The sequence below is a fragment of the Podarcis cretensis genome, assembly GCF_951804945.1.
Source record: "Podarcis cretensis genome assembly, chromosome: 8".
Classification (NCBI taxonomy): Eukaryota; Metazoa; Chordata; class Lepidosauria; order Squamata; family Lacertidae; genus Podarcis; species Podarcis cretensis.
This window is the reverse complement of record NC_137177.1, coordinates 22,087,260-22,113,494: the sequence shown is the minus strand read 5'-3', so window position 1 is coordinate 22,113,494 and position 26,235 is coordinate 22,087,260. Positions and strand designations below refer to the sequence as shown.

Sequence of the window (26,235 nt, the reverse complement as noted above, 5' to 3'; positions counted from 1 at the left end):
ACAAACAATAGTTTGTAAAGAAGGTGCAGGTGCCAACATTATGCCAAACCACAGCTTTACAAACCATGATTAGTGTTTAGCCTTTGACAGACCTAGGGGACCTTCAGCCAGATGCTTTTACACCCCCAAGTGCATGAGGCAATGGGGCTAATACCATCTCCATCTGGTTCCTTTGTGGTTACAGAACAGAGAAAAGGGAAGAGGCTGTAGCTCAGTGGTAGTGAATCTGCTCTGCCTGCAGAAGGTCCCAGGTTCAAGCCCTGAAATCTTGGAGGAGCCTAGACAATATTCAGTATATTGTCAGCATAGACAATATTGAGCCAAATGATCTGACTCAATATAAGGCAGCACCCTATGTTTCTATGACAGAGAGAGGTAGTACATTTTCTTCCCCATTTGGTTTCACTGACAGGCAAGTTCAAAGGAATAGCTTAATGGCTCGTTGATTCAGGAAGCCTTGCATTTTTCTGGTGTGTGTGTGTGTTTGTGTAGATTCTCCTCGGAAACCTGGGAATTCTAAACACTTGTCTGTACAATTCAGGCACACAAACTTACCCAGTTCTTCTACTCAACTATAAAGATAAAGAAGGCACTTACTTTCATTGGACATGGACAGGTTTGAACCAAGGCTTGAGGATTCAGGTTTCTGATCACTATCGTCTGTGCTGTTCACTTGCCTGAAAGGATCAATACAGAAGCAGGAGCTGTTGCTTATCTCTGCCGCACAGAAGCACTGGCTCAATTTCAACATCAGGTCAAACTATAGCTTGCTCTCTAAGCACAGTTAAGAAGACAAACCAGAAGGGATGAATCATTGCAAACTGAGTGGGGTGCCTTGCGCAAATGGAGCTCCACTTGCACAAGGTGCCTCCACCCAATTTTGGGAACACTTCTCCTCTGATGGTCCCACATGGCCCACCCCACACCATGCAGGAGGATCTCATACCATCTAGGAAGACTTGAGGGGTGCATGTTCTGGGGGGCAGGAAAGTCCCTCTCCATGTTCTTCATTCCATTCCCAGTTTTCACAATTGAAACCGTTGTGAAGTTAAATACTGTATTCCTTATCCCAGTTCAAGACAGAGAGCCATGTTTAATGCTGCAGTTCTGTGTGCGCAATGGAACTTCTTCCTCTCCTGTCCCCACAGCCACCCTCCATCCATCCATTTTGTGTTGTGTCTTTTAGACCTTGCTTTTAATCTGTGCACAGTGCTTAGTAGACATGAGGTGCTTTAGACATCGTGTTGATGATGATAATTTTTTATTAGCACAATGTACAGCAATGGTTTTATCCCTAAACAAGCATTTTTGGAATATTTGGTAGGTTGTGGGCTCTCCTTCCTTGGAGGTTTTTAAGCAGAGGTTGGATGACCATCTGTCATGGATGATTTTAGCTGAGATTCCTGCATTGTAGGGGGTTGGACTAGATGACCCCTGGGATCCCTTCTATCTCTATGATTCTATGAAAACATGTGCTTTAACTGGGATCTAGTAATCATTTGCCCACAGCTGAAAATTGTGTATGAAGCTTAACTGTGGCAAGTATGTTTTCCTAGTGAGAGGGTACACATATTAAGTTTTCCCTTACCTAAAAATCCTGAAATGACTATAAAAACTCCAATTTAGAGATGGGAAGTGTCATAGCAATAGAGCAACTGCTTGGCATGCAGAAACTCCTGGCTTTGATGCCTGAAGTGCTGGGGTGCCATTGCCAGGCAATGTAAACAATACTAAGCTAGATGAACCAATGATCTGCCTTGGTAGAATACTACTTTCTATGTTCTTGTGTGTTGTTAGAAGTGTTATTTGCACTCAATATAATGTGGAATTTGGGGGTTTCCCAGCTGTAAGTAAAGTAATGCTTTCAATAATTTTCTAGAATGCAACATTACACACAAAAAGCATGCAGGATGTAGCATGCAGTGGGATCCAGTTAACAGTTACGCAGAAGCAGAAGCTATCTGTAAAACATCATATTGTTATGAGAATGAGCAATTGCAAGCCTAAAGTGTTCATGGCTCCCTCTTCCCTCCCCCTGTGTGGGCAGAGACCAAAAACTTCCTACAGTTTGAAACAAACCACAGTTTTCCATTTCAGAATATGGGAAACTGTGGTTTGTACAAACTATAGTTGGGATGCAAACTAGGATCAAACCATGGTGCAATATTCTGATTTTTACAAACCAGCCTCCCATACTCAAATAAAACAGAAAACTGCACTTCCTTGCAATCTCTTCCTCTTTCGTGCAAAGAGGAATGGGTGTGTGTGTGCACAATAGCCTGAGGCTTAGAGATTCACATTCTCATAATAACTAAGCTTTTTCTTGTACCGGGGCACTATACTCAATGGGACTTCCCCTCTCTCTGAATTTGGCTCCAATCCCTACTTCATGAAAGCCTTGAAAACAAATGGCTCTTTTTTAAGTTCCTGATCACCATCTGTGAAATGTTAATAACAGTGACCTACTTCACAGGGTTGTTGTAAAGATTAGTCAAGTAAGATTTGTAATGTCCAACAGATACTAAAACGAAGTACACATATAAACAGAGTAATAGCTCTTTCTTTTAAACAAAATATACAAAAACCCCACAGAAATCTGACAAGTGCAGTTAAAAAACAAATTCAAGAATTACACACCTTAACAGCTGTTCACCTGATTCCTGCATCTTGGCTTTTTTCATCTGCAAAGAGAAATATATTCAGTGATATCAGGTTAGCCATATCATTAATACAACTCTCAACTACAAAGAAAGGGCTGCATGCTGCTGGTAGTAAATCAATATATTTATGTTTGCCTAAATATGAAAAATAGCATACGAGTCACAAAGGTTTGGCTCAGACATTATGGGGAACCATGATTAAGAAAGCAGCCAAAGTACCCTAGAGCTATTATCCAAAAGATCTAGTTTTCATAAATTGGTTTTTCCTATTCTGTAAATATGGTGAGGAATATGTTAAAAGCGGGATCTCCCATCCAAGTTTAGAGCCACTGGAACCTAACAAAGTGAGGCATATAAGGGTAGTTTTACCCTCTTCTAGTGCCCTTACTGCCATTTTCGCTTGTTCGTTTTCTTACATTTTTTTAGATTCACACCTTCCTTTAGTGTTTTTGCCTGCCTGGAATATGTCTTGAACTGTGATCAGGCCTTTTGCTTGCCAAATGAAGGACAGAGAAAGGCGTGAGGGTGTGTTAAAACTTGCCTATTGTCTGAGGTAAATTTTACATTGCTCCACCCGCTCTTGCCTCTGGCATGTGGCCCCCATAAGGGAATGTGGCCCTCAATCTGAAAACAGTTCCCCACCCATGCCATTAATTATAGCTTGCCAATTCAGACTTCACGTTAGGGCCCATGCTCAGGGGAATCATCCAAAGTGAGCCTGTATCGTCTGCTTCTACCTTTCTCTTCTCTCTAGGGAAGTGAAAATGAAAGACCAGCCTCACATCTGGAAAGATCTGCCAATGCTTTGCCATTAAGCCTTGAGCTCTAACAAGCGCAGATAAGAAATTTTAATTTTCCTGCAAACCTGGCATGTGGCACACGTCTACAGCACTTGTAATAAGATCACTTAGCACGTTTTCACGATAGCCATCTGTGCTGAAATAAACACTGGGAAGCAACATTAAATTATCTAGTCTGGGTTACTATGTCAATAAGAGGATACAATCTAACCTTCAATGTAGAGCACTTACATAAATGTTGCGCACAGCGCAGCCTAGAGGAGCAAGCGGAGACTTTATTTTCTTCCACTGTTCAGCCAAAACAGAACTAGCCACTTGGAGAAGCTGATTTTAGTATTAAAAGTTCCTTCCTCAAATGAACTTCACTTGGGCAAGGGCCACAGCACAGTGGGAGAGGAGCTGCCTTGCACGCAGAAGGTCCTAGGTCCAGTCTCCAGTTAGGAGAATTCAGGCATGCCTGAAACTGCTGCCAATCGGTGTAGACAATATGGACCAAAGTTCTGACTTGGTGTAAGGCAGTTTCTTGTGTTGAAACCACTGAAAGCCCAACAGTTTCCATGATTTGCTAACTCCCTACTGCAAATATTCTGAAAGCTGGAACTTTTTCAGTGAAAGTTTATCTTGTTAACCACCCTGCAATATTTGGATGAAGGGGGGTATATTATTATTATTATTACTATTATTATTCAGGTGGTGGTGGCAGAAAAGCTAACAATATTTTTAAAGGGGGGGGGGACGCATACATTTTGTGGCAAACAGGAGATTCAGTAGTGGCTGAAGAAGTTTGCCAAAAAGTGAAGAATGTCCATACATTAAATGGTGTAAGGAAACATGACAATCTGGTGATCATTTGTTGTTGTTGCTGCTGCCGCCGCCGCTGCATTAGATATGCTTTTATATCAGCAAGTCACTTTGAGACATTTTTGTTGTAAGTAGCAAATAAATGTAATAAATATTATTATTAGTAGTAATAGTACTCATTGAAGGATAGAAGATTTACATGTGAAAGCTCACAGTGTTAAATTGCTTTATTATTTAGTGTTAACATTTATTACTTTATTACTAATTGTTAAATTACTTTGTGACTTTACTGAAAAGAGTTTGATAGCCACCTTTGTACTACATAAACTGCTTTGAGATTTTTTTTGTTGAAAAGCGAGATATAAATACTCTGAACAAATAAATGATATTAATTTCAAGTAATTATAATTTATTGATTTATATCCCACTGTTTTTACAAAAATATTGAGGAAGTGCCATAGCAAAATACTGGACTGGCGTACAAAATGCCCCAAGTCCAATTCCAGGTAAGGTTGGGAAAGAATCTGGCCTGAAACTCTGGAGAGCTGCTGCCAGTCTGTGTTGTCAGTACCGAGCAAGTTGGACCAATGGTCTGACTTGTTATATGGCAACTTCCTAAGCTCCTCTCCATGCAAAAAAAGAAAGAAAGAAAGAAAGAAAGATTAACTGCATCAAAACAAAAGTACAATTTTGTTTTGAGACAAAAATCTGTCAATGGTGTGCATAATAACCATTTTACAAATCTGACATTCAGCAAAACTTCCTTAAAAACCCCCACATTATTTCACAAATAAAACTGAACAGTGTACAAAACAGAGAGTTAAAGGGTAAACATGCAAGATTTTAGAGAAGCATTAAAAGTTTTCTGCCTCACAAATTACCCAAGAGAGGGCTTTCCAGAAGGAGGTACTATCACTGTCATGATCAGTTGGGTATAGAACAACCTACAACAGGAATCAGCAAACTTTTTCAGCAGGGGGCCGGTCCACTGTCCCTCAGACCTTGCGGGGGGCCGGACTATATTTTGAAAAATAAAAATAAAAGAGAACGAATTCCTATGCCCCACAAATAACCCAGAGATGCATTTTAAATAAAAGGACACATTCTACTCATGTAAAAACAGGCTGATTCCCGGACCATCCACGGGCTGGATTTAGAAGGCGACTGAGCTGGATCCAGCTCCCGGGCCTTGGTTTGCCTACCCATGACCCACAAGGTCTCCTTGAAATATTTCAAATACCAGCTTGGTCTGGGACTGGAGGTGGGAGAGGAGAGGTGGTCTGTTAGGCACCTTGATCCCAAATTGTTTAGGTTATTACATTTCCGCAGTAAAACCTTCAACTTGGCCAGGCAACTAAAAGGTAGCTAAAAGGTATGTTTTCTTAGCTGCTGTGAGTTGTTTGTTATAATGGAAAATATGGGACACAGCTCTTTGGAAGAAAACCCATGCAGGAAATGCCTTGCTAAATCAAGTAAACTATTCACCTGGTCCAGGTCCCTGATGACAACAGTGGTGCTGGCCAATCAGAACAGCCAGAATGAAAGTTCCCAAGCAAGACATCTAAGGAGATGCTGACTCCCAGCATCCTATGACCAGCTGGTCAATTTTAAGCAATTGTGGTTAACAGTAATAACAATGCCCCATTTTAAATAAACCAATAAAAATAAACAAATAAGACACCCCCTCTCCAAATATTAAGACAATGGGTGATATCCAATTATCATGCCAGTGAGCACAAGAAGACGTCTCCTTCCGCTCCTCAAAAAAAAATTCCCTGGGCAGATTTTGGAAGCACCCAGGGGCTGGGGGGATGGGGATCTTATGCAAGCCAGATGATCGTATTTGACATCATCCTATGTAATGCATCTCCAGGCACTCACATCTTTTGTCTCTACAGCCTTCTGCATCCCTTAGCTAGGATTCAGAATGTTTCTCTCATGCGCAAAAACCTCCCTCTCAGTTGTTATTAAATTATATGTTTCAGCTGGGAAAGATCCATAGATACATTTGGGGGGAGGATAGTAAAAGTAATTCATCAAAATATTTCATTTTGTTTCCTAACCCTTATTATTGAAAAAAAAAATCCAAATGCATGTCCATAAAACAGAAGAAAAGTACTTTGAAAACACCGCGTTTCTGAACATCTGCCAAGAAGAAAACATGATCCCCAGTCCCTATAATAATCTTCAGGTTCCCAAGTTTAATTTACAAAGCTCTCTCTTGTTTGGAACCTCGTTGTCTTAGAGATCTGACATGATACACCTTCATAAGAATTAATATTCCTCCTATGGCTCTTGCTAAAATTGCCACATTTTGACATCAGCATATGAGTGTTCGCCACAGAAATCTCATCCTTTAATTTTTCTATACCTCCATTCTCTTATCTGTGTTCCATATTAGGGACCTTCAGGAGACAGTATAAAAAAGTGATGGGATGAAGGTCAGATTGGGAAGCTATCTGAAGTTCTTGTATTTTTGTTGTTGTTGTTGACTGCATTGAGACCACAGTTTCACAAAATGCTTTAGGTAGCTGCCTCTTGCATTTCAGTTGTGTAGAAATGCAAAAAGAGCTGTTTTTGAATGAAGAATTGCCCCAAAGCAGTATCTATGGAACAGAAGGTATACATATAACTGTGATGAATACTTCTTTAGATTTATGAGGCAAACGTTTTTTGCATGCATTTGTATGTCAGAAGTTCCCAAGTCAAATTTCAGCTTCCAATCATCAGCAAATGGTGCACTCTAGATAGATACAGTTGAATTTTAAAACTTCGTTTTCCCACAGCATCACAGAAAATTGAGATTAAAAAATAATGCTGAAATAACTGCTTCTAAAATTTCTTTTCTGGCAAAAATAAATTCATTAAAATATTATCAGTGAACTCTATGGTGTTACAAATATCCTGCCTATTAACCACTGGGTTCAGATATAAAATTCTCTACTTCTTTGTTTTCTATTCCTGCAAGCCAAATAGGACACAGAATCAATGTACCGCACTTCAGAAGACTCACTTATTCATGTCTATAGCTGTTGCAGTTTCTCTTATATACTCACAGGCTGTTCCGCTAAATCTTGTACCTCTTCCATGGATGTCTTTTCAAAATGCTCCAGTGGGCAGAATGTGTGTCTTCCTCTGCTGTCTTCAAAGTCTGGAACAAAAGATGGCCATAGCTTTATGTACTTTTGGAAGTGCTTATCATCTAGGCTATCAGTGACTACATTCATATCTAATGTGACAGTTTTAAAAACAAAACAAAACAGGTGGGCTTGCCCAAAACAAAGAGACACCACATTCACTTAGGGGAAACAGCAAAGATTTACCATTAAGCCCCAAGGTACAATAGATAGGGCAAGATAACAGAGACTTGTGTATGTGTGCACACCGTGGCACGTGGCACATTTCCACAACATTTCCCTTGCAACATAGCCTGCACAACAAAAGACAGCATTTCCAGTACTTCAGAAGAGCCACGTGTGGGGCACTTGCAGAAATACTTCAGGATTACCAGAGTTACATTAAAATGATAAAAGTGCAGGCCATGTTGTTAGTGAACGCTACGATACAATCTAACCTGCTTTAATGTAGAGCACTTACATAACCGTCACACACACACATGCGCAAGCACATATCACCAACGCAAAACCAGGACAAAAGTTATAGTCACAGCTGCACAAACAGGTAAATGCCACTAGTATAGATGGCCTTAAAGGAGGGGGTTAGACAAATTTCTTGTTTGTTTATTTTATTTGCCACTTTTTTTTAGTTGCTCTAATTATTTTCCAAGAATAACAACACAAATAACACAAACAATAACAGGAAAAGACAACTATCAACTTAGAAAGCCACCAACAGCTGAAAGTCAAAAGAGTACATTTTGCAATGTTTGTAAACAATCAAACATTCAAAACAGGGCCTTTTCAGTGGTGGTTGCATGACTAGACAATTCTGATGAAATCCATCATGCCTCCTTTCTTGGATCTGGTGTAACTTTACGCCAAGTTAATTTACAACGGCTGGCTCTACATCAGCTTCTTGTGCATAGGATTGCTCCCTAAGTAAATCCTTCTTCAAAGGACATACCAGGCTTTGGGGCAGCCCAATACCTGATGCCCATGTCTCCGTTCAACGTCAAACAGCACATACATATCCAAAATCAGAAGGGCTCTCCTCTCCAGATTATAACCACAGCACGCAGACTGAAATGTGTTTTACACAACATTAGGCACGGCTGTTAGCTTTATGAAAAAATAATAATAAACATGACATTTGTAGTTTTGTGGTTTTCAAATTTGTTATATTATATGAAATAAATTTAAAAATTGTCCAGTAGCACCTTAGAGACCAACTAAGTTTGTTCTGGGTATGCATGCACACGAAAGCTTATATCCAGAACAAACTTAGTTGGTCTCTAAGGTGCTACTGGACCATTTTTTAATTTTTTAATTTATTTTGACTGTGTCAGACCAACACAGCTACCTACCTGAACTTATATTATATCGTTTTCATTGTTCTATAATTATTAAAGACTCTCTTGATAAGATTTTAGCCTGAAAGGCAGCATAAAATAATACTTGTCTTAAAAAATGCACAGTTTGCATATACTTCAGTATAAAACGGACAGGAAAAAGTATTCTCTCTAGCCACAAATGATAAACAGAAACAAGGTAAAGATGAATCAAAATTGCTGGACTAGTTCAATATAGTTTTATATAGTTATCTATTTATGTAAAATATTACTATACTGCTCATCATCAAAAAAGGAAAAATATGCTACATAATCTAAAAACAAAGAAAATGACAATAAAGAGTCACAACATTAAGATAAGCCAGCAGATCACTTTGTCATAAGCAGATCTAAAATGCATAAAATTCCTTGAAGAATAAAAATATTTTTGCCTGGGGGGAAAATTATGATCATGCAGAAAACCTCCCTGGGGTATTCCACAGTTTATCCATAATTTTCGCCCCAGTGTGTATATTTCTTATGGTGCTGTGCCTCACACCAATTCTCTAGATGTCATACAACAAATTCATGACAACAAGATTAAAAGATCACATAAGGATACAGTCAAGAGTAAATTCCAAAGCCAGTACAAACGAATAAAACCAATACCAACCACAATCACATTATTTAACTCAGAAGGAGAGAAAAATTTCAACCAATTTCCATTACTAGCAGAGGCTAATGGTGCCACCACAGAAAAGGTCCTCAGTCAAATGGCTATATGCTTGATGGGAAGGCACAGAGAGAAGGGCTCTGGCAGATGGCTAACAACAATTTCTTAAAATAAACGGCCAGAAGATAACATAAAACCCAACAGCAACTAAAAACTGCATTTGGCACTGAAGCTCTCCATGGAAAGGTTAAAATTTAACAGCAAATGATTCTGCTAAATGTTAATGTTACTACCTTTTTGCTCTCTGCTCTCACTCTGTCTTTCTGCGGCTGCACGAGGATTTATAAGATGGTTTATCGCCAATATGCGCCTGCACTAGGATTTATAAGATTGTTTATCAACAACAATGTCCAGTGTGCATTAGCATTTGTAAGATAGTTTATCAACAATTGGCTTTCAAAGGTTAACTCTTCCGTGGAGAATTTCATGCATTTATTTTACAAAACGTTTGCATATATATTATATGGAAAACATTTTTGCAACTTTGGCCTTTAATCTTTCTAAATTTCCTAAAGCAGACTTAGCTGTGCAATCCTGTATCTGTCTACTTACCGCTAAGGAATTGTGTATCTGATTGCAGCTTTACTTATGTGATGAAGAAACTAATTCAATCTATGAAGAAAAGATCTTGACCACACACACAAATTTACTTAGAATTAGGTATGTCATATACTGAAACCGTAAATTCCAAAATGTTATTTATTCATGTGTTGTTTTCTGTATTATAATAGAAATGCAATCCTTTTTGCATTTATGTTCTTTTGTTTCTCATATTACAACGGTTAATTTAACAAAAAATAAAGCTCCTAGGTGAGAAAATTTTAGGAGCCAGGAGAAAATCTGTCAGTGTCAGCCTCCAACAGTGTTGGCTATATTTTCTTAGGTTCCAGCATCACATTTTAACCTTCTCCAGCACTATTAATGAGGAACAAGTTAAATAAGCTTTAGCTTTCTAAATGTTATGCATTACCATCAAAAAGTAAATATTTCTGAAGATTTTAATTCAGAACTGCAACACAAATGGCCTAATAGCTCCAAACAAAAAAATCAATTCTAGGCAAGAAAAATCTGCTTTGCAGTTTTTTTTACTCTACCCAACTCTACAGTTGCATCCGTAAAACACAAATCATTTCATACAAACTACAAGGTAAACGCCTGTAATCTGAGAAATATTAATACCAGCATCATTTGCACTCAAATCCTCACTGCATGTTTTAACTGCACTCCAGCCTATAAAAAGGCTAAATGTGAACGTATGTTTTATTTGTAATTTTTGAAAAAGGCTAACATAATGCACTCCTGGAACAATGCAAAAAAGGGGGGGCTACCTTATAAAATTAAAGAAATTAGTAAGGAGATGTTGTAAGGGCAAAACTAGAACATTAAATGCTTTAAGGCAGATCAAAACACTAAACATAATCCCAGGGAGAATAAAGAAACAACAGCATTGTCACTGGGCATTTATGTGCAAGTAGGCACTTCTGCAGAAGAGTTTTTATACCTTATAAATCCAAACAAACTATGATGAAATTATTAAGAGCAGTTCTCCACAGGTGTGTGGATTCTAGTATTGTAGAGGGATTTGGTTCCGGCTACAGAATTCATCGTAGCCCAAGAATCTCAGCTTTGCATTTGCAGGAAGTGCCACATTTCTAGAATTTATGACTGCAACTTCCAGAGGGGTTAGCCACCTTATCTGACACAGCAAAAACAGCAAAAAGTATTGCGGCATCTAACACATTTATTATGTCATAAGCTTTCGTAGATTAGAGTGCATCAAATGAAACTTTATAGCTGAAATAATGGGCCTGAAAGTTTCCAGGCCAGCAGTCTCCAACCTGGCTCTCTCCAATGTTTTGGACCACAATTCCCACCATCTCTACCAACTGGTTATGCTGGCTGGAACAGACAGAGGTTGTAGTTCCCAATATCTGGAGCTCACTGGGTTGGGGAAGCTGATATAGGCAATACAAAGTATGGGGGGGGGTTTGATTAACAGAATTTCCGGTGGCCAGGGGGTGGAGTTCAATCCCTTGCATAGATTCCTAAACCAGGACTATAAACAGAAAAAAGCATACAAACTGCACACATTTAGTTCATTTGCATATTCCATGCAGCAGACAGAAATCCCATTTCCCTGATGCAGTATTTGGGTTATTTTTTGTTTTCTTGTACAGCCCCCACCCCACTAGATTTATCTGTCAAGAGAAAAGAGTTTTAAACGAGAACCACAAATAAGAACAATAATCTCCCTTTGATCCAAATAGTAATTTTGATACCACAGCTTCCTGGATGGTCGGTTCCATCCCACAGAAACCCAGAAAAATCAAAGAATCCAAAGGCCTCGTTCTCCAGATTTGCCACTTTTCAACAACTTTCTCTCTTTAAATGGCAGCTTTAATGAAGCATGTGCCACCGTTTTCCAAACCCAACAACAACGTTGTATAAATTTCCCTTGCTACAAAGTGTCATTTCCTATTGCTTAGCAACGTTTAATGCCCATGCCAATTGTTTTCTTAGATCTTCAAATTACTTAAATGCTAAACCCTCACAGCATCTACAAGCAGATGCATGTGAAACTGTGCAGAGCAAAAAAGCAAGCTTCATTAACCAACCTCTGGTTGAACAAGCTTCCCCAGAAGCTGTACAGAAAGAACGCGACAAATTACAAACACATTATAGAGTGCATTTCGCTTCATTTCATTTAACTCTGTCTCGAGGCTCACTGAATCAAAAGGTGGTTATCAAACAAAAGATACAATTTTTTGTGCTTCTATAGAAAGATACCATGACTCAACACTTACGCTTTTTATTATTGCCATTAATAAACATTCAAAGATGAGACCAACCTCACATTCTGTGTCAATCTGTGCTAAAATCAGTTAAGTGAAGATGATATAGCTATTTGTCATAATCCATGGTCCGTTTATTAAGGAAAACAGAAGTGGGTATTTTAAATTAATTTGAAGAATGAACAGTCTATCAATTTTATTAAAAGCCTTTATGGTACAAAGTTCTTTTTTAAAAAAAGGAATGAGGTTTGCCTTTTGCATTTGAAAATAATCAAAGACACATGTCTTCTCAATATATCAAGGACAGAGACTACTTTGGGTATCTGTCCCTTCTTCCTTTAGGCTTCAACCATTTCTTTTAGAAATGACATCGAGCAGATCCCTCCATCTGTAATAGAACTGACTGTCATACGAGTGTGCTTAGCACTGTAATCTAAGACGGGATAATGTTCCTTTTAAAGAAATGAAAGGGACAAAAACATTAACAAACTAGATAATAAAATATATAACATTTATCTATGTTTTTGAATATAAATCACACTGGTTCTGTTTCCACGCTGTTTGTTTCGTTTACTTCCAAGACTCTGATAGTGTTTTTTGGTTCCAATACCATATATATATACACACACACATATATATATACTACAATTCAAAGAGCCTTAGAAATCCCTTCCAAAATTTCCTATTACAGTATACATTGTTTTAAAAATTAACGTTCTGTGCCATATACGTCTTCCCCAGTCTTCTTATAATGGGAGTTGTTGTGGTTTCCCTTCCCCTAGTTTCTGACTAATAAAGATGCTTCTTATTTGTTTAGTGTGACCACAATTTAGTACCATTGTACACAATTTAGTACAATTTCAGGTGCACAGATGTATGTGCAAATTGCTGAGTGTTTAGGCTTCTTTTTCCAGACAGCCTTTCATATCCTGTAAAGCAGGAGTCTATGGCTATTCAGATATTGCTGCACTTCAACTCCCATCATCCCTGACCATTGGCTATGCTGTCTGGGGCTGACAGAAGTTGGAACACAACAGCATCTAGAGAGGCAGAGGTTAACCAGTGGAAAGTAGAGGGGAAGAGCCACAACTCAGTTCTAGACCATCTGCCTTGCATGCCATATTAAATCCTTGGCATTGCATGTAGGGCTGAGAGAGATTTTTCCCTATTTAAAATGTTGGAAAGCCACTGCCAGTCCATGCAGTAGGCAATACTAATCTAGGTAGACCAATGGAAAGACTCAATATAAGGAAATTTCCTGCGTTCCTAAGTATACTAACAGCAAATTCTCCAAGCATGAATCCTTATACAGTGGTACCTCGAGTTACAGATGCTTCAGGTTACAGACTCCACTAACTGAGAAATAGTACCTCGGGTTAAGAATTTTACCTCAGGATGAGAACAGAAATTGCACGGCGGTGGCGTGGTGGCAGCAGGAGGCCCCATTAGCTAAAGTGGTACCTCAGGTTAATAACAGATTCAGGTTAAGAATGGACCTCCAGAACGAATTAAGTTCTTAACCTGAGGTACCACTGTATTGCCAAAGTGGTGCCACCAATGCATAAGAGGGAGGTGTCAGTAGGTTTGGGGGAAACTTATTTTTTTAATGCTCTTAGCATGCAGTTATTGCAAGGTAAATTAATACAGCAATCAAGAAGGAGCCATCCACAATGAGTAATATTTAAGCAGAGTATGTACTTGGGAATAATCCTTTGTGTCAGAATTGAGACATTATGAATAGATAAGGGCAGCCCCCATTTTGTTTGTGAAATGTCAGAGGGTATGAATTCATGGCTGCAGTCTGCTCAAGCAACTGGCTGGTATGAGAAAGAGATTTCAAAAACAATCCAGCTTCTATGGTGCAGTATAGTAAAGTTTAAGATGTTAAAAAACACCCCCTCACTGACTAAGAAACAAAACTGATGCCTTTTAAAGAAAAGAGTCTACTTGTAAGACTGGAAATGACAAAAGCATAACAAGGGGGGAGGGGGAGTGAGGTAAAAACTAGGGCTGACCAAAACAATCACCAGTAAGAAATTCACTGTTTTATTCCATCTGCAGCAGCAAAAAAATGGTTTGCAAGGAAAACAAAGAAAAGAAAACCACCACCATTCTAATCACCCCTTTACTATTTATTGAACAGGATTTATATACCACTTAACCATCAGAAGTTATTTACATAAAATTGGTTTACACAAAAACCTCTTTTACATATAACCCTGAATACTTTGGCGAATTTATGTATTTATTTATGTTTGCATTTGTTTATTATTAATAAATTTTGTGTAGTGCCCTTCATCTGAAGATCACAGGGCGGTTCACAACAAAAAATAAAAAATGAGAACACAAAACTAATTAGCAGCCAGTGCAGTTGGGCCAGGATCAGTGTAATATGCTTAAATCACCTTGCCCTGGTTAGCAACCTGGCCACCAAATTTGGCAACAGCTGAAGTTTTTGAATCATCTTCAGACAGTTATTCCCTATGTATACCAGAGCATAGATGACAGAAGTTAGGCTATCCCTGTGTGGCTGAACCACCAACTAAAGCTGATGTAAGGCACTCAAGTGACAGCAAAGAAGTACCCCCAAACTACATATCCGCTCCTTCAGAGGGAGTGCAACACCATCAAGAGCAGGCCACCTCCGATCCAACCATGCTAGGGAAGTACCCACTAACAGTGTCTGGATTGAGATTCAGTTAGTTGGCTCTCATCCAGTCCATCACCAGGGCAAAACAATGGTCCAGCACATCCACAGCCACACCTGCCAATGTAAAGGAGAAGTAGAACTGTGTGTCATCAGCAAATTGCTGACAACAATACTCCAAAACTCTCGATAACCCCATTCAGTAGTTTCATGTAGATGTGAAACAGCATAGGGGATAAAATCAGACCCCACATTGAAGGCTCCACAAGGCTAAAGAGCACTCCTCAAGCATCACCCTCCGGAAACAACCATCCAAGCACACCTGAGGGCTGGCTGAAAGGACAACCACAACTCCTCAGGTTGGAAGAAGGCTGGCACACAACACAGTTGCTAACTGTCTGCATGCCGTGCGCCCCACCTGCACACAATACCTCCCCTTGCACAGAACCACATCAATTGGGGTCATCCCTGCTCTCCCCAGCTCCTCTCTTCCCAGGCACATCTTAGGTCCCTTAATTTAAAAACAACAACCCCCCCCCCCCAATTTAAAAACACACAAGTTAAAAAGCAGTTTAAACAATTAAGACAACAGTAACAGCAACAGAATCCCAACCCTGCCTTCCTAGGCCAGGTGGAAAAGGCATGCAAGCCAGGAAGCATGTTCCCCAGGATTTGCAACCAAGGTGGTCTCTTGCACCGATGGAATGAACTGGAGCCAACCTTTGAAAAACCACATGGTAGCGTCGTCCCCGGTCTACGCCACTTAAGATGGTTGCCCCATTTAAAATAAAAATCCTTGCATTCAGAAAACTAGCCTCTTTCTCAAATGTGTAGAAAACTGACACATTGGGGCGAATAGTATAGTACCATTCTCAAATAAAGCTAAAACAGAATGACAGTATGTCTATTTTGGTTTAGGACAATGTGATTCGGACTTGTGCCTGTCTCCACTCCTTGGGATACTGGATCGCTGCAGCAGGTAACTTTACTCTTATTCCAACAAGTAAGGATATGTCAGTACTAAAACATATCTTTGATTCCTAGTGCCCTCCTCTTACTGTCAGAGTCCAGCCAAATTTACAGAGCATGTTCAGGGAATCTTCCTTTCCCTTCCCCGGGCAGGGACTCTCTTCTCCTCAACTGCAGAAAAGCAGCTTGTCTTAGCACAACCTTCATGCCAGGTGGTCTTTGCAGACTCACTTCTGGGTCAGCTGTCCTGGATAGCCACTCCATCATGTCCATGAATTTAGTCACTCAGAAATTCTGCATCAACTTCCGTTTTCTCCTCCCCAAAGAGCCATTTAAGGTCCCAGCCACTACAGCTGTAGTATATTTAGTATATGGCTTATCCTGCTTCCACTGAAATGCCACCCCAATCACTCATCCCTCGTCTTTCTGACATGTATTACTGAACAATGCCAATCTGGGAAACACCATGATGGAGAGGCAGCTGGATTCTGCAATGAAAAATGAGATTGATTAGGAGTGGGGTGCTATATGAATGCCACTGGCATTTAGGAAAGTGACTTTTTTCTAATAGCATCATTATCATCCCTGAGCCCTTTGGCTGGATAGATGAGAAATAACAAAATTCAAGTAAGCATTCTCTTTATTGGCCTTCTTTGATGTTTAAACAGCCGGATTTTAACTGTTTATTCATGATTTGTATTGATTTCTATAGACCTGCATCAATTTATTGCTTTTTAACTGGGTTTTAAAAATTGATTTGCAGGTGTCTTTTTGGCGTAGAAAAGTGGGAGAAGAGTCATTTAAATAATAAATGAATGAAAAGCACTTCAAAAAACAGTATGAGAAGCACTGTATAAATTGGGAGATGGTGAGAATATAAAACTATTTAAAATACATCCAATGAAAATTCATGTATCTCTCAATTGCCTCCGTTTTGAAGCACAGCTACCCCAGGAGACCTTCACTATTATAATGTTCTGTTTTCCCATTTAGTATTGATTTCCTTCTTTCTAATACTCCTAGCTTGTCTTTCAATAAATACGTTCATGCAATAGTTAACAAATATGTTAAAAATACATGTATAAAAGAAAGCTAATCAAAATCATAGAAAACATTAATTAGTACTCATTCTACAACTCTGAGGCAACCCAAGAAGAGGCCATACTCCGTGTTCCTTCACATCTCTGTGAGATTTGCCCATTGTACCTTTTAAGCCAAATGAATAGAGCTGCAGGTTTTTCTAGCTTGGGGGGGGGGGAGTATGGTATTTGGGTTTATTTTAATGGTGCCAATACTTGAACACTCCCAGAAGTGCAACAGTACAGTAATGGGAGTGTGCAAAAAAATGCTAAAGGAGAGACAATGAAAAGAAAAAGATGTTCCAGGTAACATCCACATACAAAACGCAGAAAAAAACAAAACAATGAGAAGAGAATATATAGTATATCACTTTGTGAAGACTGCTGAAGAGGAAGGCAGGGGGAAAGTCAAGACCGTTTTAAAAAAGAAAACCTAAACAGAACTCCAACAAAGGTTGATGAGGTGGGAATAGAACTACAAAATGAGACAAAACTCTGAAATGCTTCTCCACAGTGGCATTTCTACTGCAAAAGACAAACACGCAGGCTGACTCCAATATTATGTGGTATTCATTTTCATGTTTTATAAATTCAAAAACAAAGCACATATAGAGAGAGGTTATTTGCTTCCATTCAGTGTCTTGAAACAATGGCTTTTCATTAATTCAAACACAGACAGAATACAGCATTTGGTTCAGTCTGCAGAAAAAACGGATTAAATGAGAACAGATCACCGAAAAATTGGCTGGTGTGGACACACCTCTGGGGAAAAGCAGGGATTCCTGAAGTTGCTTTCTCACTCTTATGCAACCACCTTAGATAATAAATACAATCAATTACTAAAGTAACAAAGAGTAATATCTGTTAAACAATTTGTAGCCTGATCTTAACCATGTTTACTCAGAAATAAATCCTGTTAGCATGCTTAACAATGAAGCTTGAGATTTATTTTTTTTCTGGTCTTATAATTACATCATATGACCTAATTTTCCTGGAGGCGTCACAAACAAATTTTCAACAGCACTGCCTGTTGCTTTTCCGAAAAAACCTTCATGTTTGGAACAAATCTAATGCCCTTTAAAGCACAGTGTACTTTATTTTATTTTGTAACAATACTCAATATGAAATCTTTTTTAAAAAATTAAAATAATTCTGGCATTCTGGCCATAAGCACAACTTCAAAGTGCTATAATTTATTTAAGATGAGCTTGAATTACAGAGCTGACTGTCTATGTTGCCGTTTTTAAAAATATTGTGAAGCCAGAATGAAAGAACCACAACATTTAAAAAAAATAATTAAGCAATAAATTGTTAAAATTACTATCACTAATCTAGCCATTATTCAACATATCTTACATTTCCTATCACTGGGAAAGAGCCAAAAAACCCACACAACTAGTTCCACGTTCCCAAGGTAGCCCTGGATTTGAGAGCCAGAATACTGTAGTGGTTAAGAGTGTTGGAGGACTTGGGAGAACAGGGTTGAAATCCCCATTTAGTCATGAAGCTCTGTATCTTGCTGTGGGCCAGTTACTGTCTCTCGGCTGAACATAATAATGCAAACAGTGTTTCTGTGAGAATGAAATTGGAATTGGGGAACCACATACACCACTTTGAGCTCCTTAGGGGAAAGGTGAGAAATAAATGTAGTATCTGAAAGACTGCTTGATTCCTCATGCTGCTACAACCTTGATCACTGACAACTTCTGATTGGGCACTTTTGGGAATCTCCCATGCCCCTGAGGTTTGGGCAATCTTTCTCAGGAACTAACCATTTAGTGAGGCAGACCCTGCCTTGTGGAACTCCTTACCAGCAGAAGCTCAGCAGGGGTCATCCCTGCTTTCTTTTAGGCATATTTTAAAAACTTTGCTTTCAGACATGCCTTTGGAATAACTTCTAAGGCAATCAACTTTTACTGAGGTGTTATGTTTTTTAACTGCTTTAAACGGCTCCGGACTGCGATACCTCAAGGACCGCCTCTCTCCAGATGAACCTATCCAGACCCCGAGATCATCTTCTGAGGCCCTTCTTCATGTGCCTCCTCCATGAGAGGTTCAAAGGGTGGCAACACAAGAATGGACCTTTTCTGCAGTGGAAGCGATGTTCTGCACTTGCAGAATGCTCTTCCCAGAGAGGTTTGACTGGTGCCTTCATTATACACTTTTAGGCACCAGGTGAAAACATTCCTCTTTAACCAGGCCTTTGGCTGATTGACAGCTAATGCCCTTTTAAAATGTGTTGTGGAAGGGGAGATTATTGGGTTGTCTCTGTTTTTGTTTTTATTATGTGTTTTGTGGGTTTTTTATGGTGTACTTTTATGTTGTGAACCACACTGAGATCTCCAGTTATAGGGCGGTATACAAATTAAATAAATAATCATGATCTGATGGAGTCAGAAATCCAAATTCTGAAGCAGAATGCACTGTTTTTCATGCATAATCTAGCAGCAGAGGGTGCAGACACAAATGGGAATTCAGATACCATGCAAATGATTGGGCACCCCAAAACCTAAAAAAAAATAAAAATCAAATCAGCGTTTTATTACGTTCTTATAGATAGAGCCTCTATGTCCAACCCGTCGATCCTGATCGATCCATCGATCACAGGGTTGATCTGGGTCGATCACTGGCCCAAGGCAGCCGGAACACAGCAGGCTCCTCAATAGCCATAAAGACAACGGCTTTAGGGCATGAAGGAGCCAAGTTTCTGATGAGGGAAGGCAGAATCAGGACCAGCAACAGCATCGCCTGCGCAGGAGGGAGGCAAGGGGAGAAGGCAGGATCAGCATCAGGATCACCTGAGTGGCTCTCTTTGACAGGGAGGGGTGGAGGGAGGCAGGGGGAGAAGGCAGGATCGGCATCGCCCGCCCACCCTGCATCAATCCCTGCCCCCTCTGGGGAAGCAGCCAGCAACCGCCCCCCCCCCTGCTCCCATTCCTGCCCCTTCGGGAGAAGCAGCCAGCAGTGTGCGCCCACCCATCCCTGGGTGGTAGATCACTGCCAGGTTTTATATTGGATCGTTGGACATGCCTGTTATAAGAGGGCTTTAAAAGAGAACTGAAAGAATTCTTGGAATAGCAGGCCACCAATGGCTCTTGGTCAAGAAATCAATATGTTACCTCCAAGTTCAGAAACTCAGTACAAGTTCCCAGGGAACAACAGAGTGAGAGTGTGTGATAAATTTAGAATTATCTTAAGATAATTATTGTTGCTGTTTAAAAACTGAGCATACCAACAAACCAAGAATTGCCACTGTAACGTTCCAGGCTGCCAAACTGATTCACAATTTAAACCCCCCCACCAAAAACAGATGTCAAGGTTTGTACACACACAACAAAAAATGAGACCAAGACTTTGCCCTACTCCTTGTGTCAAAATTACAGGTACAACATTTAGTCTATTACTTAGCCAGATAAACCAATTTTAAAACTTTTACACTGACTATAAAGGAATTCCCATTTATCAGGCAGCAGATATACACAATTTCTTAATACAAGTGCTTAAAAACTGCAGCATCTTAAATGAAGCATTCTTGTTTCCAATGAAAGATAAATGACTAAGGATGATGTTTACTATGGTATATATGTACTTAATCTAAAAACACAGGAAGAATGTCCTTGGCTTCAGAAATGCTCTTTTTACCCATTGACAGATGAACTGATTGATCAACTAGTATCTATGAAAAATCTGTTAAAATCTCTTATGAACACCTGCAGCTACAGTACAGGATAATTAAAAGAAAAACAATCAGCTTTAAAGAAACACATTGGCTGCAATCTGACAAGGGAGGATGCCAAACTGAACACAGCAGGACTTACTTCCATGTAGACATGGACAGGATTGAGCTATTGGTGATGTAATCCTAAGCATGTTTACTCAGAAGAAAGTCTCGTTCAGCAAGTGCACTGAGGACTGCAGCCTTAACCTTTCTGTGTTGCTAGCAGTTGGCTGACAAAATGAAAGCACTAAACAAGAGCTGTATTTATTTAACTAAGGCTGCCATCAGTCTTAATTTAGTTAGCTAATGCTTGCTTCAATTACCAGCAAGAGCAAAATGTTCTAAATGTGTGCAGGGCTTTGATATGTTGTTGGGGTTTTTTTGTAAGTAATTTTTATTCGTTTTCATAGATGTGTAAGTAGACAATTAAACATAACAGTTTCACATGTTGACCACTGAAGGCCGCAAGATTCTGCAAATCCTGCCTGTATAGATCTCTAGCAAGATCTTTTATATTTGTTTTCCAAAACATGTTTAGTGCTTTGCATTAGCCTATTCCTCTGACAAGAATGCTGTTCAAAGCAAGAAGCAGCCATGCCATTTGGCAGTAAGCAACCAGGTCTAGTGCTTTATGCTTTAGCAACCATGTTACCATAGTAACAGGCCCAAAACAATGCAGATAAAAATTATTTTGAAAAAAATCAAGAAAATCAGAATTTTACTGAAATCTAATTTCCCTTTAAATTTTCTTTAAAAATCATATTGTCTCTTTTAAAAAAACTGATATAAACGAAGATCTGAGTACAAGGCAAGTGTACGCTCATAATCTCATGACTGTCTATCAGTGTGTCTCACTGTTTAACAGTGAGTTAAAGCCTATTTTACTGTGGCCTGAAGAGAATCCTAGAGCCTCATTTGGCCCCATGCTCCCCCACCCCTGGCAAGCTCTTGCCCTACTCCCAAACTTGGAACTGGGGCAAAGAGCAAAGAATCCACTTAGCAACTGGTCTTTAGATATTCTCTGAAGTTTGGACGGGCTTCAGAAACAAGGCCCTGCCACTCTGCCAAGTTGCTTGAGGAAAGGAACGATTCTGACTAAACATCAGGAATAACTTTCTGGCAGGAAGAGCTGTTTTGACGGGGGAATGAACCCTTGGGAGATGGTGGATTCTCCTTCCTTGGAGGCTTTGAAGCAGAGGTTGGACAACCATCTGTTTTGGATGCTTTAGCCGAGATTCCTGCATTTCAGGGGGTTGGACTAGATGAGCCTTGGGGTCCCTTCCAACTCCACTATTCTATGATGGGGTGGTTGTGTTTAACATTGTGACCATTTGTGTGAATGCTCCACTACACCATAGGCATTGTCAGGTGTACCTTACAATCTCCTAGCTAACCCAGATTTCAAAGGAATCCAGGTTTGTCTATATAGCATGCAAGATCATGTACACAAATGGCCACCACCTCCATTACTCAGTTATTTTACCTGAGTCTTCATAGTTAGCTTCTGGGTCTTTCTTTCTGCTGCTGCAGGATCTATTTTCTTTTTGCTGTTGTTTTTATTAGAACCTCAAGATCCACCAACTGAAACCAGGTGTAAAAATATAGCCGAGGGGAGAAATATTCCTAGAATTAAGAAACAGGGTACCTCTGGTTACATGCTCAGGACAGGAATTTGTTTTCAATCCCAGAACTGAGCTGTTCTTTCCCACAAAAAACTACAAGTATACCTCACAGAATATATTGTTGGTTCAGTTCTAGACCACTACAGTAAAGCAAATTTTTGCAGTAAAGTGAGTCACTACTTTTTTGGTTCCCCCATGCATATAAAAGTTACGTTTTACCTACAGGACCGCCTCTCCTGGTATGTCCCACGGAGGATCTTACGGTCTTCAAATAAAAACATCTTGGAGATCCTGGGCCACAGGGAGGTTAGGCTAGCCTCGACCAGAGCCAGGTGGAACGCTCTGTCACAAGAGACTAGGGCCCTGAGGGACTTGACATCTTTCCGCAGGGCCTGCAAGACGGAGCTGTTCCGCCAGGCCTTCGGCCAAGGCACAGTCTGACCCCTTCTCTCCTTCTGTAACCCTCATAGAACTCTAACTCAATGGTTGCCATTAATTTGATTCTGAATTGATTTAAGAATATATTTTAATTAATTGACTGTGTGATTTTATGTACACTGTGCTATTTTTACTTGTTAGCTGCTCTGAGCCCGGCTTTGGCCAGGGAGGGCGGGATACACGAAAAAATTATCATTATTATTACACTATATTGCAGTCTATTAAACCAGACACCCTCTGGGTGCAGGAGTTGGAGGGGGGAAACCCTAGCCAGTTCCACTCCCATGGCCAAAAGAGGGGCAGCAAGGGGCTTCCTTCCCCCATGTGGCTGGGCTGCTTGCAATTGCACTCACAGTCTCATAAGGAGCAATATATGTGAAGAGCAATAAACAATGTATGCTTGTACCCCCAATCTTTATCTCTTCACTCCACTTTTATTCCTCTCAACAATCTAATTTAAAAGAAAGATGCCTTTTATTTTATCTTCTGCAAATAACTTTGAAATCCAGGAATAGGCATCAAACCACATTCTCCACTCCCATTACGCTTCTATATTACAAGCACGTACTTATCTCAGAACAGTCTTACAGGTTAATGTTTGAATATTACATTACCCAAGCTGAACTTACGAGAATTGCCTGTTCCTGTAACATTTTTGCAGTTGAGTGAATAAAATAAAAAAGACTAGATAGTCCATGATGGAGCTCCAATACCTTTTTGTAGCCATTAGAGTTTAAAATTAATTATTTTCCCCATTTTTCTGGTTCAGGTCTGACCTATGTACCTTTTTCTTCAAATAGCAATAGGAAGTTGGTTCAGCGACATGTATCATCCCATTTTGTATCCCTTCCTAGGGATGTCTTAATAATGTTTTGATATGACAGTTATTTTTGAAGTGTTATTCCTGGTATTACTCCCATTGCAGTTCTGGATCCAGTATAGTTGATTTAAAAGATCGTCATGTGTTGAAATACCAGTACTGTACAGCATTTTGCCACAACTGTTGTACCACTGTCCATTTGTGCCCGGGTTCAGGAATCTTTTCAACAAATTGAGATTCCCAGGGTCCGCACAAGGGCAATCAGAGAACACACACTTGGGAGTTGAAATTAACTTGGGGTACATAAATGGCAAAACAGATGCACAACTCCATCAACTGTGACCCAACACATGCACATTTAAATGGCCACAGGTTTCCCTATCTCAAACACAGAAGCATGGACCATTCCTGTTTTGATTTCATTCGCGTTTTTCAGCTTCACTTACTACTTCCAACCACCCCTCTCCCCTTTCAAATCAGCAGTGAACAAATAAGTGGTACCTCGGGTTACAGACGCTTCAGTTTACATACTCCGCTAACCCAGAAATAGTACCTCGGGTTAAGAACTTTGCTTCAGGATAAGAACAGAAATCACGTAGCGGCAGTGGGAGGCCCCATTAGCTAAAGTGGTGCTTCAGGTTAAGAACAGTTTCAGGACCTCCAGAACAAATTAAGTTCTTAACCCAAGGTACAACTGTAAAGCTACAGACCAGCAGAGAAAAGGCCCAACAACTACAACGGAAGACCGCTGAGCTGAAATTTTACTTGTTATTAGTCCTATATTATTAGACTCATATCTTCTTTTAAGGTAAAGGGACCCCTCACCATTAGGTCCAGTCGTGGCCGACTCTGGGGTTGCGGCGCTCATCTTGCTTTATTGGCCAAGGGAGCCAGCGTACAGCTTCTGGGTCGTGGCCAGCATGACTAAGCTGCTTCTGGAGAACCAGAGCAGCGCACGGAAACACCGTTTACCTTCCCACACCGGAGCGGTACCTATTTATCTACTTGCACTTTGAGGTGCTTTCGGACTGCTAGGTTGGCAGGAGCAGGGACCGAGAAACGGGAGCTCACCCTGTCGCAGGGATTTGAACCGCCAACCTTCAGATCGGCAAGTCCTAGGCTCTGTGGTTTAACCCACAGCAATTTTCCTCAGGGACCCAACTACCCCTATATAAGAGGTACTTCAAGATCAGTCCAAAATACTTATCTAGCCTAGAATTCAGACTGGCCAACCAAATATGGCCAAGGGGGCAGGCTGCACAAGCAGAACTTGAAAATAACAACCCTTCCTCCACCTGGGTGCATCGCCACAGTCACACAGTATTCAGATACACTGCCTCTGAACATGGTGGCTCGATTTAAGCCACCAAAAATCACAATGCAAAGCAATGCCGTTGCTGTGTCCTCCTCCTCCTTTCAGAGGACCACACACCTTCTTCACCTTTGTGACTCTCGTCTGACCTCCAAAAAACCCCTATCAACCTTCGAAATATGCCTTTAGCTGCACGAGTGAGAAACCTGCGGCCCTCCAGACATCATCAGCCTCCAATTCCCACCAGCCCGCCCAACGGTCACGGCTGCTGAGGAGCTGTAGCGCGACACCATCTGCAGGGCCACAGCTTCTCTGCCCATGTTTTAAAGCCGTCACACGCATGATGTGGCAGTGAGTTCCACAGGTCCGCCACGCCGTTCCTGGGAGCGAGCAGCTCTCCCTCCCACCGCTCTCCTTCCCTCCCTCCCTGCGCTGACTGACAAGGTAACCGGCGCGCGAGGGGGGAGGAGCCACGCCAACAGCTGCCCGGGCCACGCCTACCGACCGCGAGCCGATCGCGCGAGAGGAAAGAGGAGCGGGTGAGGTGGGGGGAGGGCGGAGGAAAGGAGGCGGAGTAAGAGCTCTTTCCCCTCTCACCGTGACGAGTCGTTTGCGCGGCCGACCTCAGCACTGGGCGACATGGCAGCGGCGACGGACCGGACTCTCAGGGAAGAAAGGAAGAAAAAAGGAAGGGAGGGAAGGAAGGGACCGAGACCCGCTTCGGCAAACCTCGGCTAGGCTTCACACCCGGAAGCGGAAGTTCTGTGCCGGAAGTGACGAGAGGGGAAAGCGGGGATTTGGTTGGCCGAATCTTTGCTATGGACTTCTCTGAGGCGAGTCCTTCTCTCTCCCCCCACCCCCACATGGCGCTTCGTTTCTGCCTTTCAAAGTGACCGTTGGTAGCCGGGGGCGGGGGAAGAGAGGAACTTGGGCTGCGTGACTGTCAAGCAACGGCCCGCTTAGTTTCGCCCGCCTTCGCTCCCCCGCTGAAGAGGCCGGTCAATTACAGCGCATGCGCCGCTTTTTTGCGGACCCGACCTTCGCCAAAGGTTAGCAAAGGGCGGCGGGGAAGCAGCGGCCGTCCGCCTGCAGATGTGGCGGCGTTACTCGTCTCCGCCCCTAGGTGTCGCCCGCCGCAGCGGCTGCCTGCACGCCGTGCGATTAGAGTACGCGGCTTCCCTCAAGGGAATCCTGGGAACTGTAGTTCAAGAGTACTGGAAGGTAGAACTCTCGAGTGTGAACTGCAATTCCCAGGATTCCTTGTGGGAAGTCGTGAGCTTTAGGTAGTTGGTGTGCACGCAGCCGATTGTACTAATAAATGCATGCATGCAATTTTTATTACGTTGTGCACTGCCCTGGTTTGCTTTAGGACATAGGGCAGTATATAAGAACTTTTT

At 41.0% G+C, this 26,235-nt stretch overlaps 1 protein-coding gene across 4 annotated transcripts in view; it reads right to left on the bottom strand.

Annotated features, from left to right (window-relative positions):
* The window catches only part of EYA3 (EYA transcriptional coactivator and phosphatase 3), a 50,891-nt gene extending 25,299 nt beyond the window's left edge, over window positions 1-25,592 (bottom strand). Inside the window, exons 1-5 of one of the 4 annotated variants that reach the window (XM_079986084.1) lie at window positions 25,436-25,585; window positions 22,130-22,269; window positions 7,318-7,412; window positions 2,638-2,681; window positions 598-677 (exon numbers count right to left, since the gene is read on the bottom strand). In XM_079986084.1, the coding sequence (XP_079842210.1) occupies window positions 598-677; window positions 2,638-2,681; window positions 7,318-7,350 (157 nt within the window). In that variant the 5' untranslated portion in view covers window positions 7,351-7,412; window positions 22,130-22,269; window positions 25,436-25,585. Of the gene's footprint in view, window positions 1-597; window positions 678-2,637; window positions 2,682-7,317; window positions 7,413-22,129; window positions 22,270-24,958; window positions 25,239-25,435 lie in introns of those variants that run through there. The other 3 variants (XM_079986083.1, XM_079986086.1, XM_079986085.1) reach the window with 3 other exon arrangements.
* Between the last annotated feature and the right edge of the window lie 643 nt (window positions 25,593-26,235).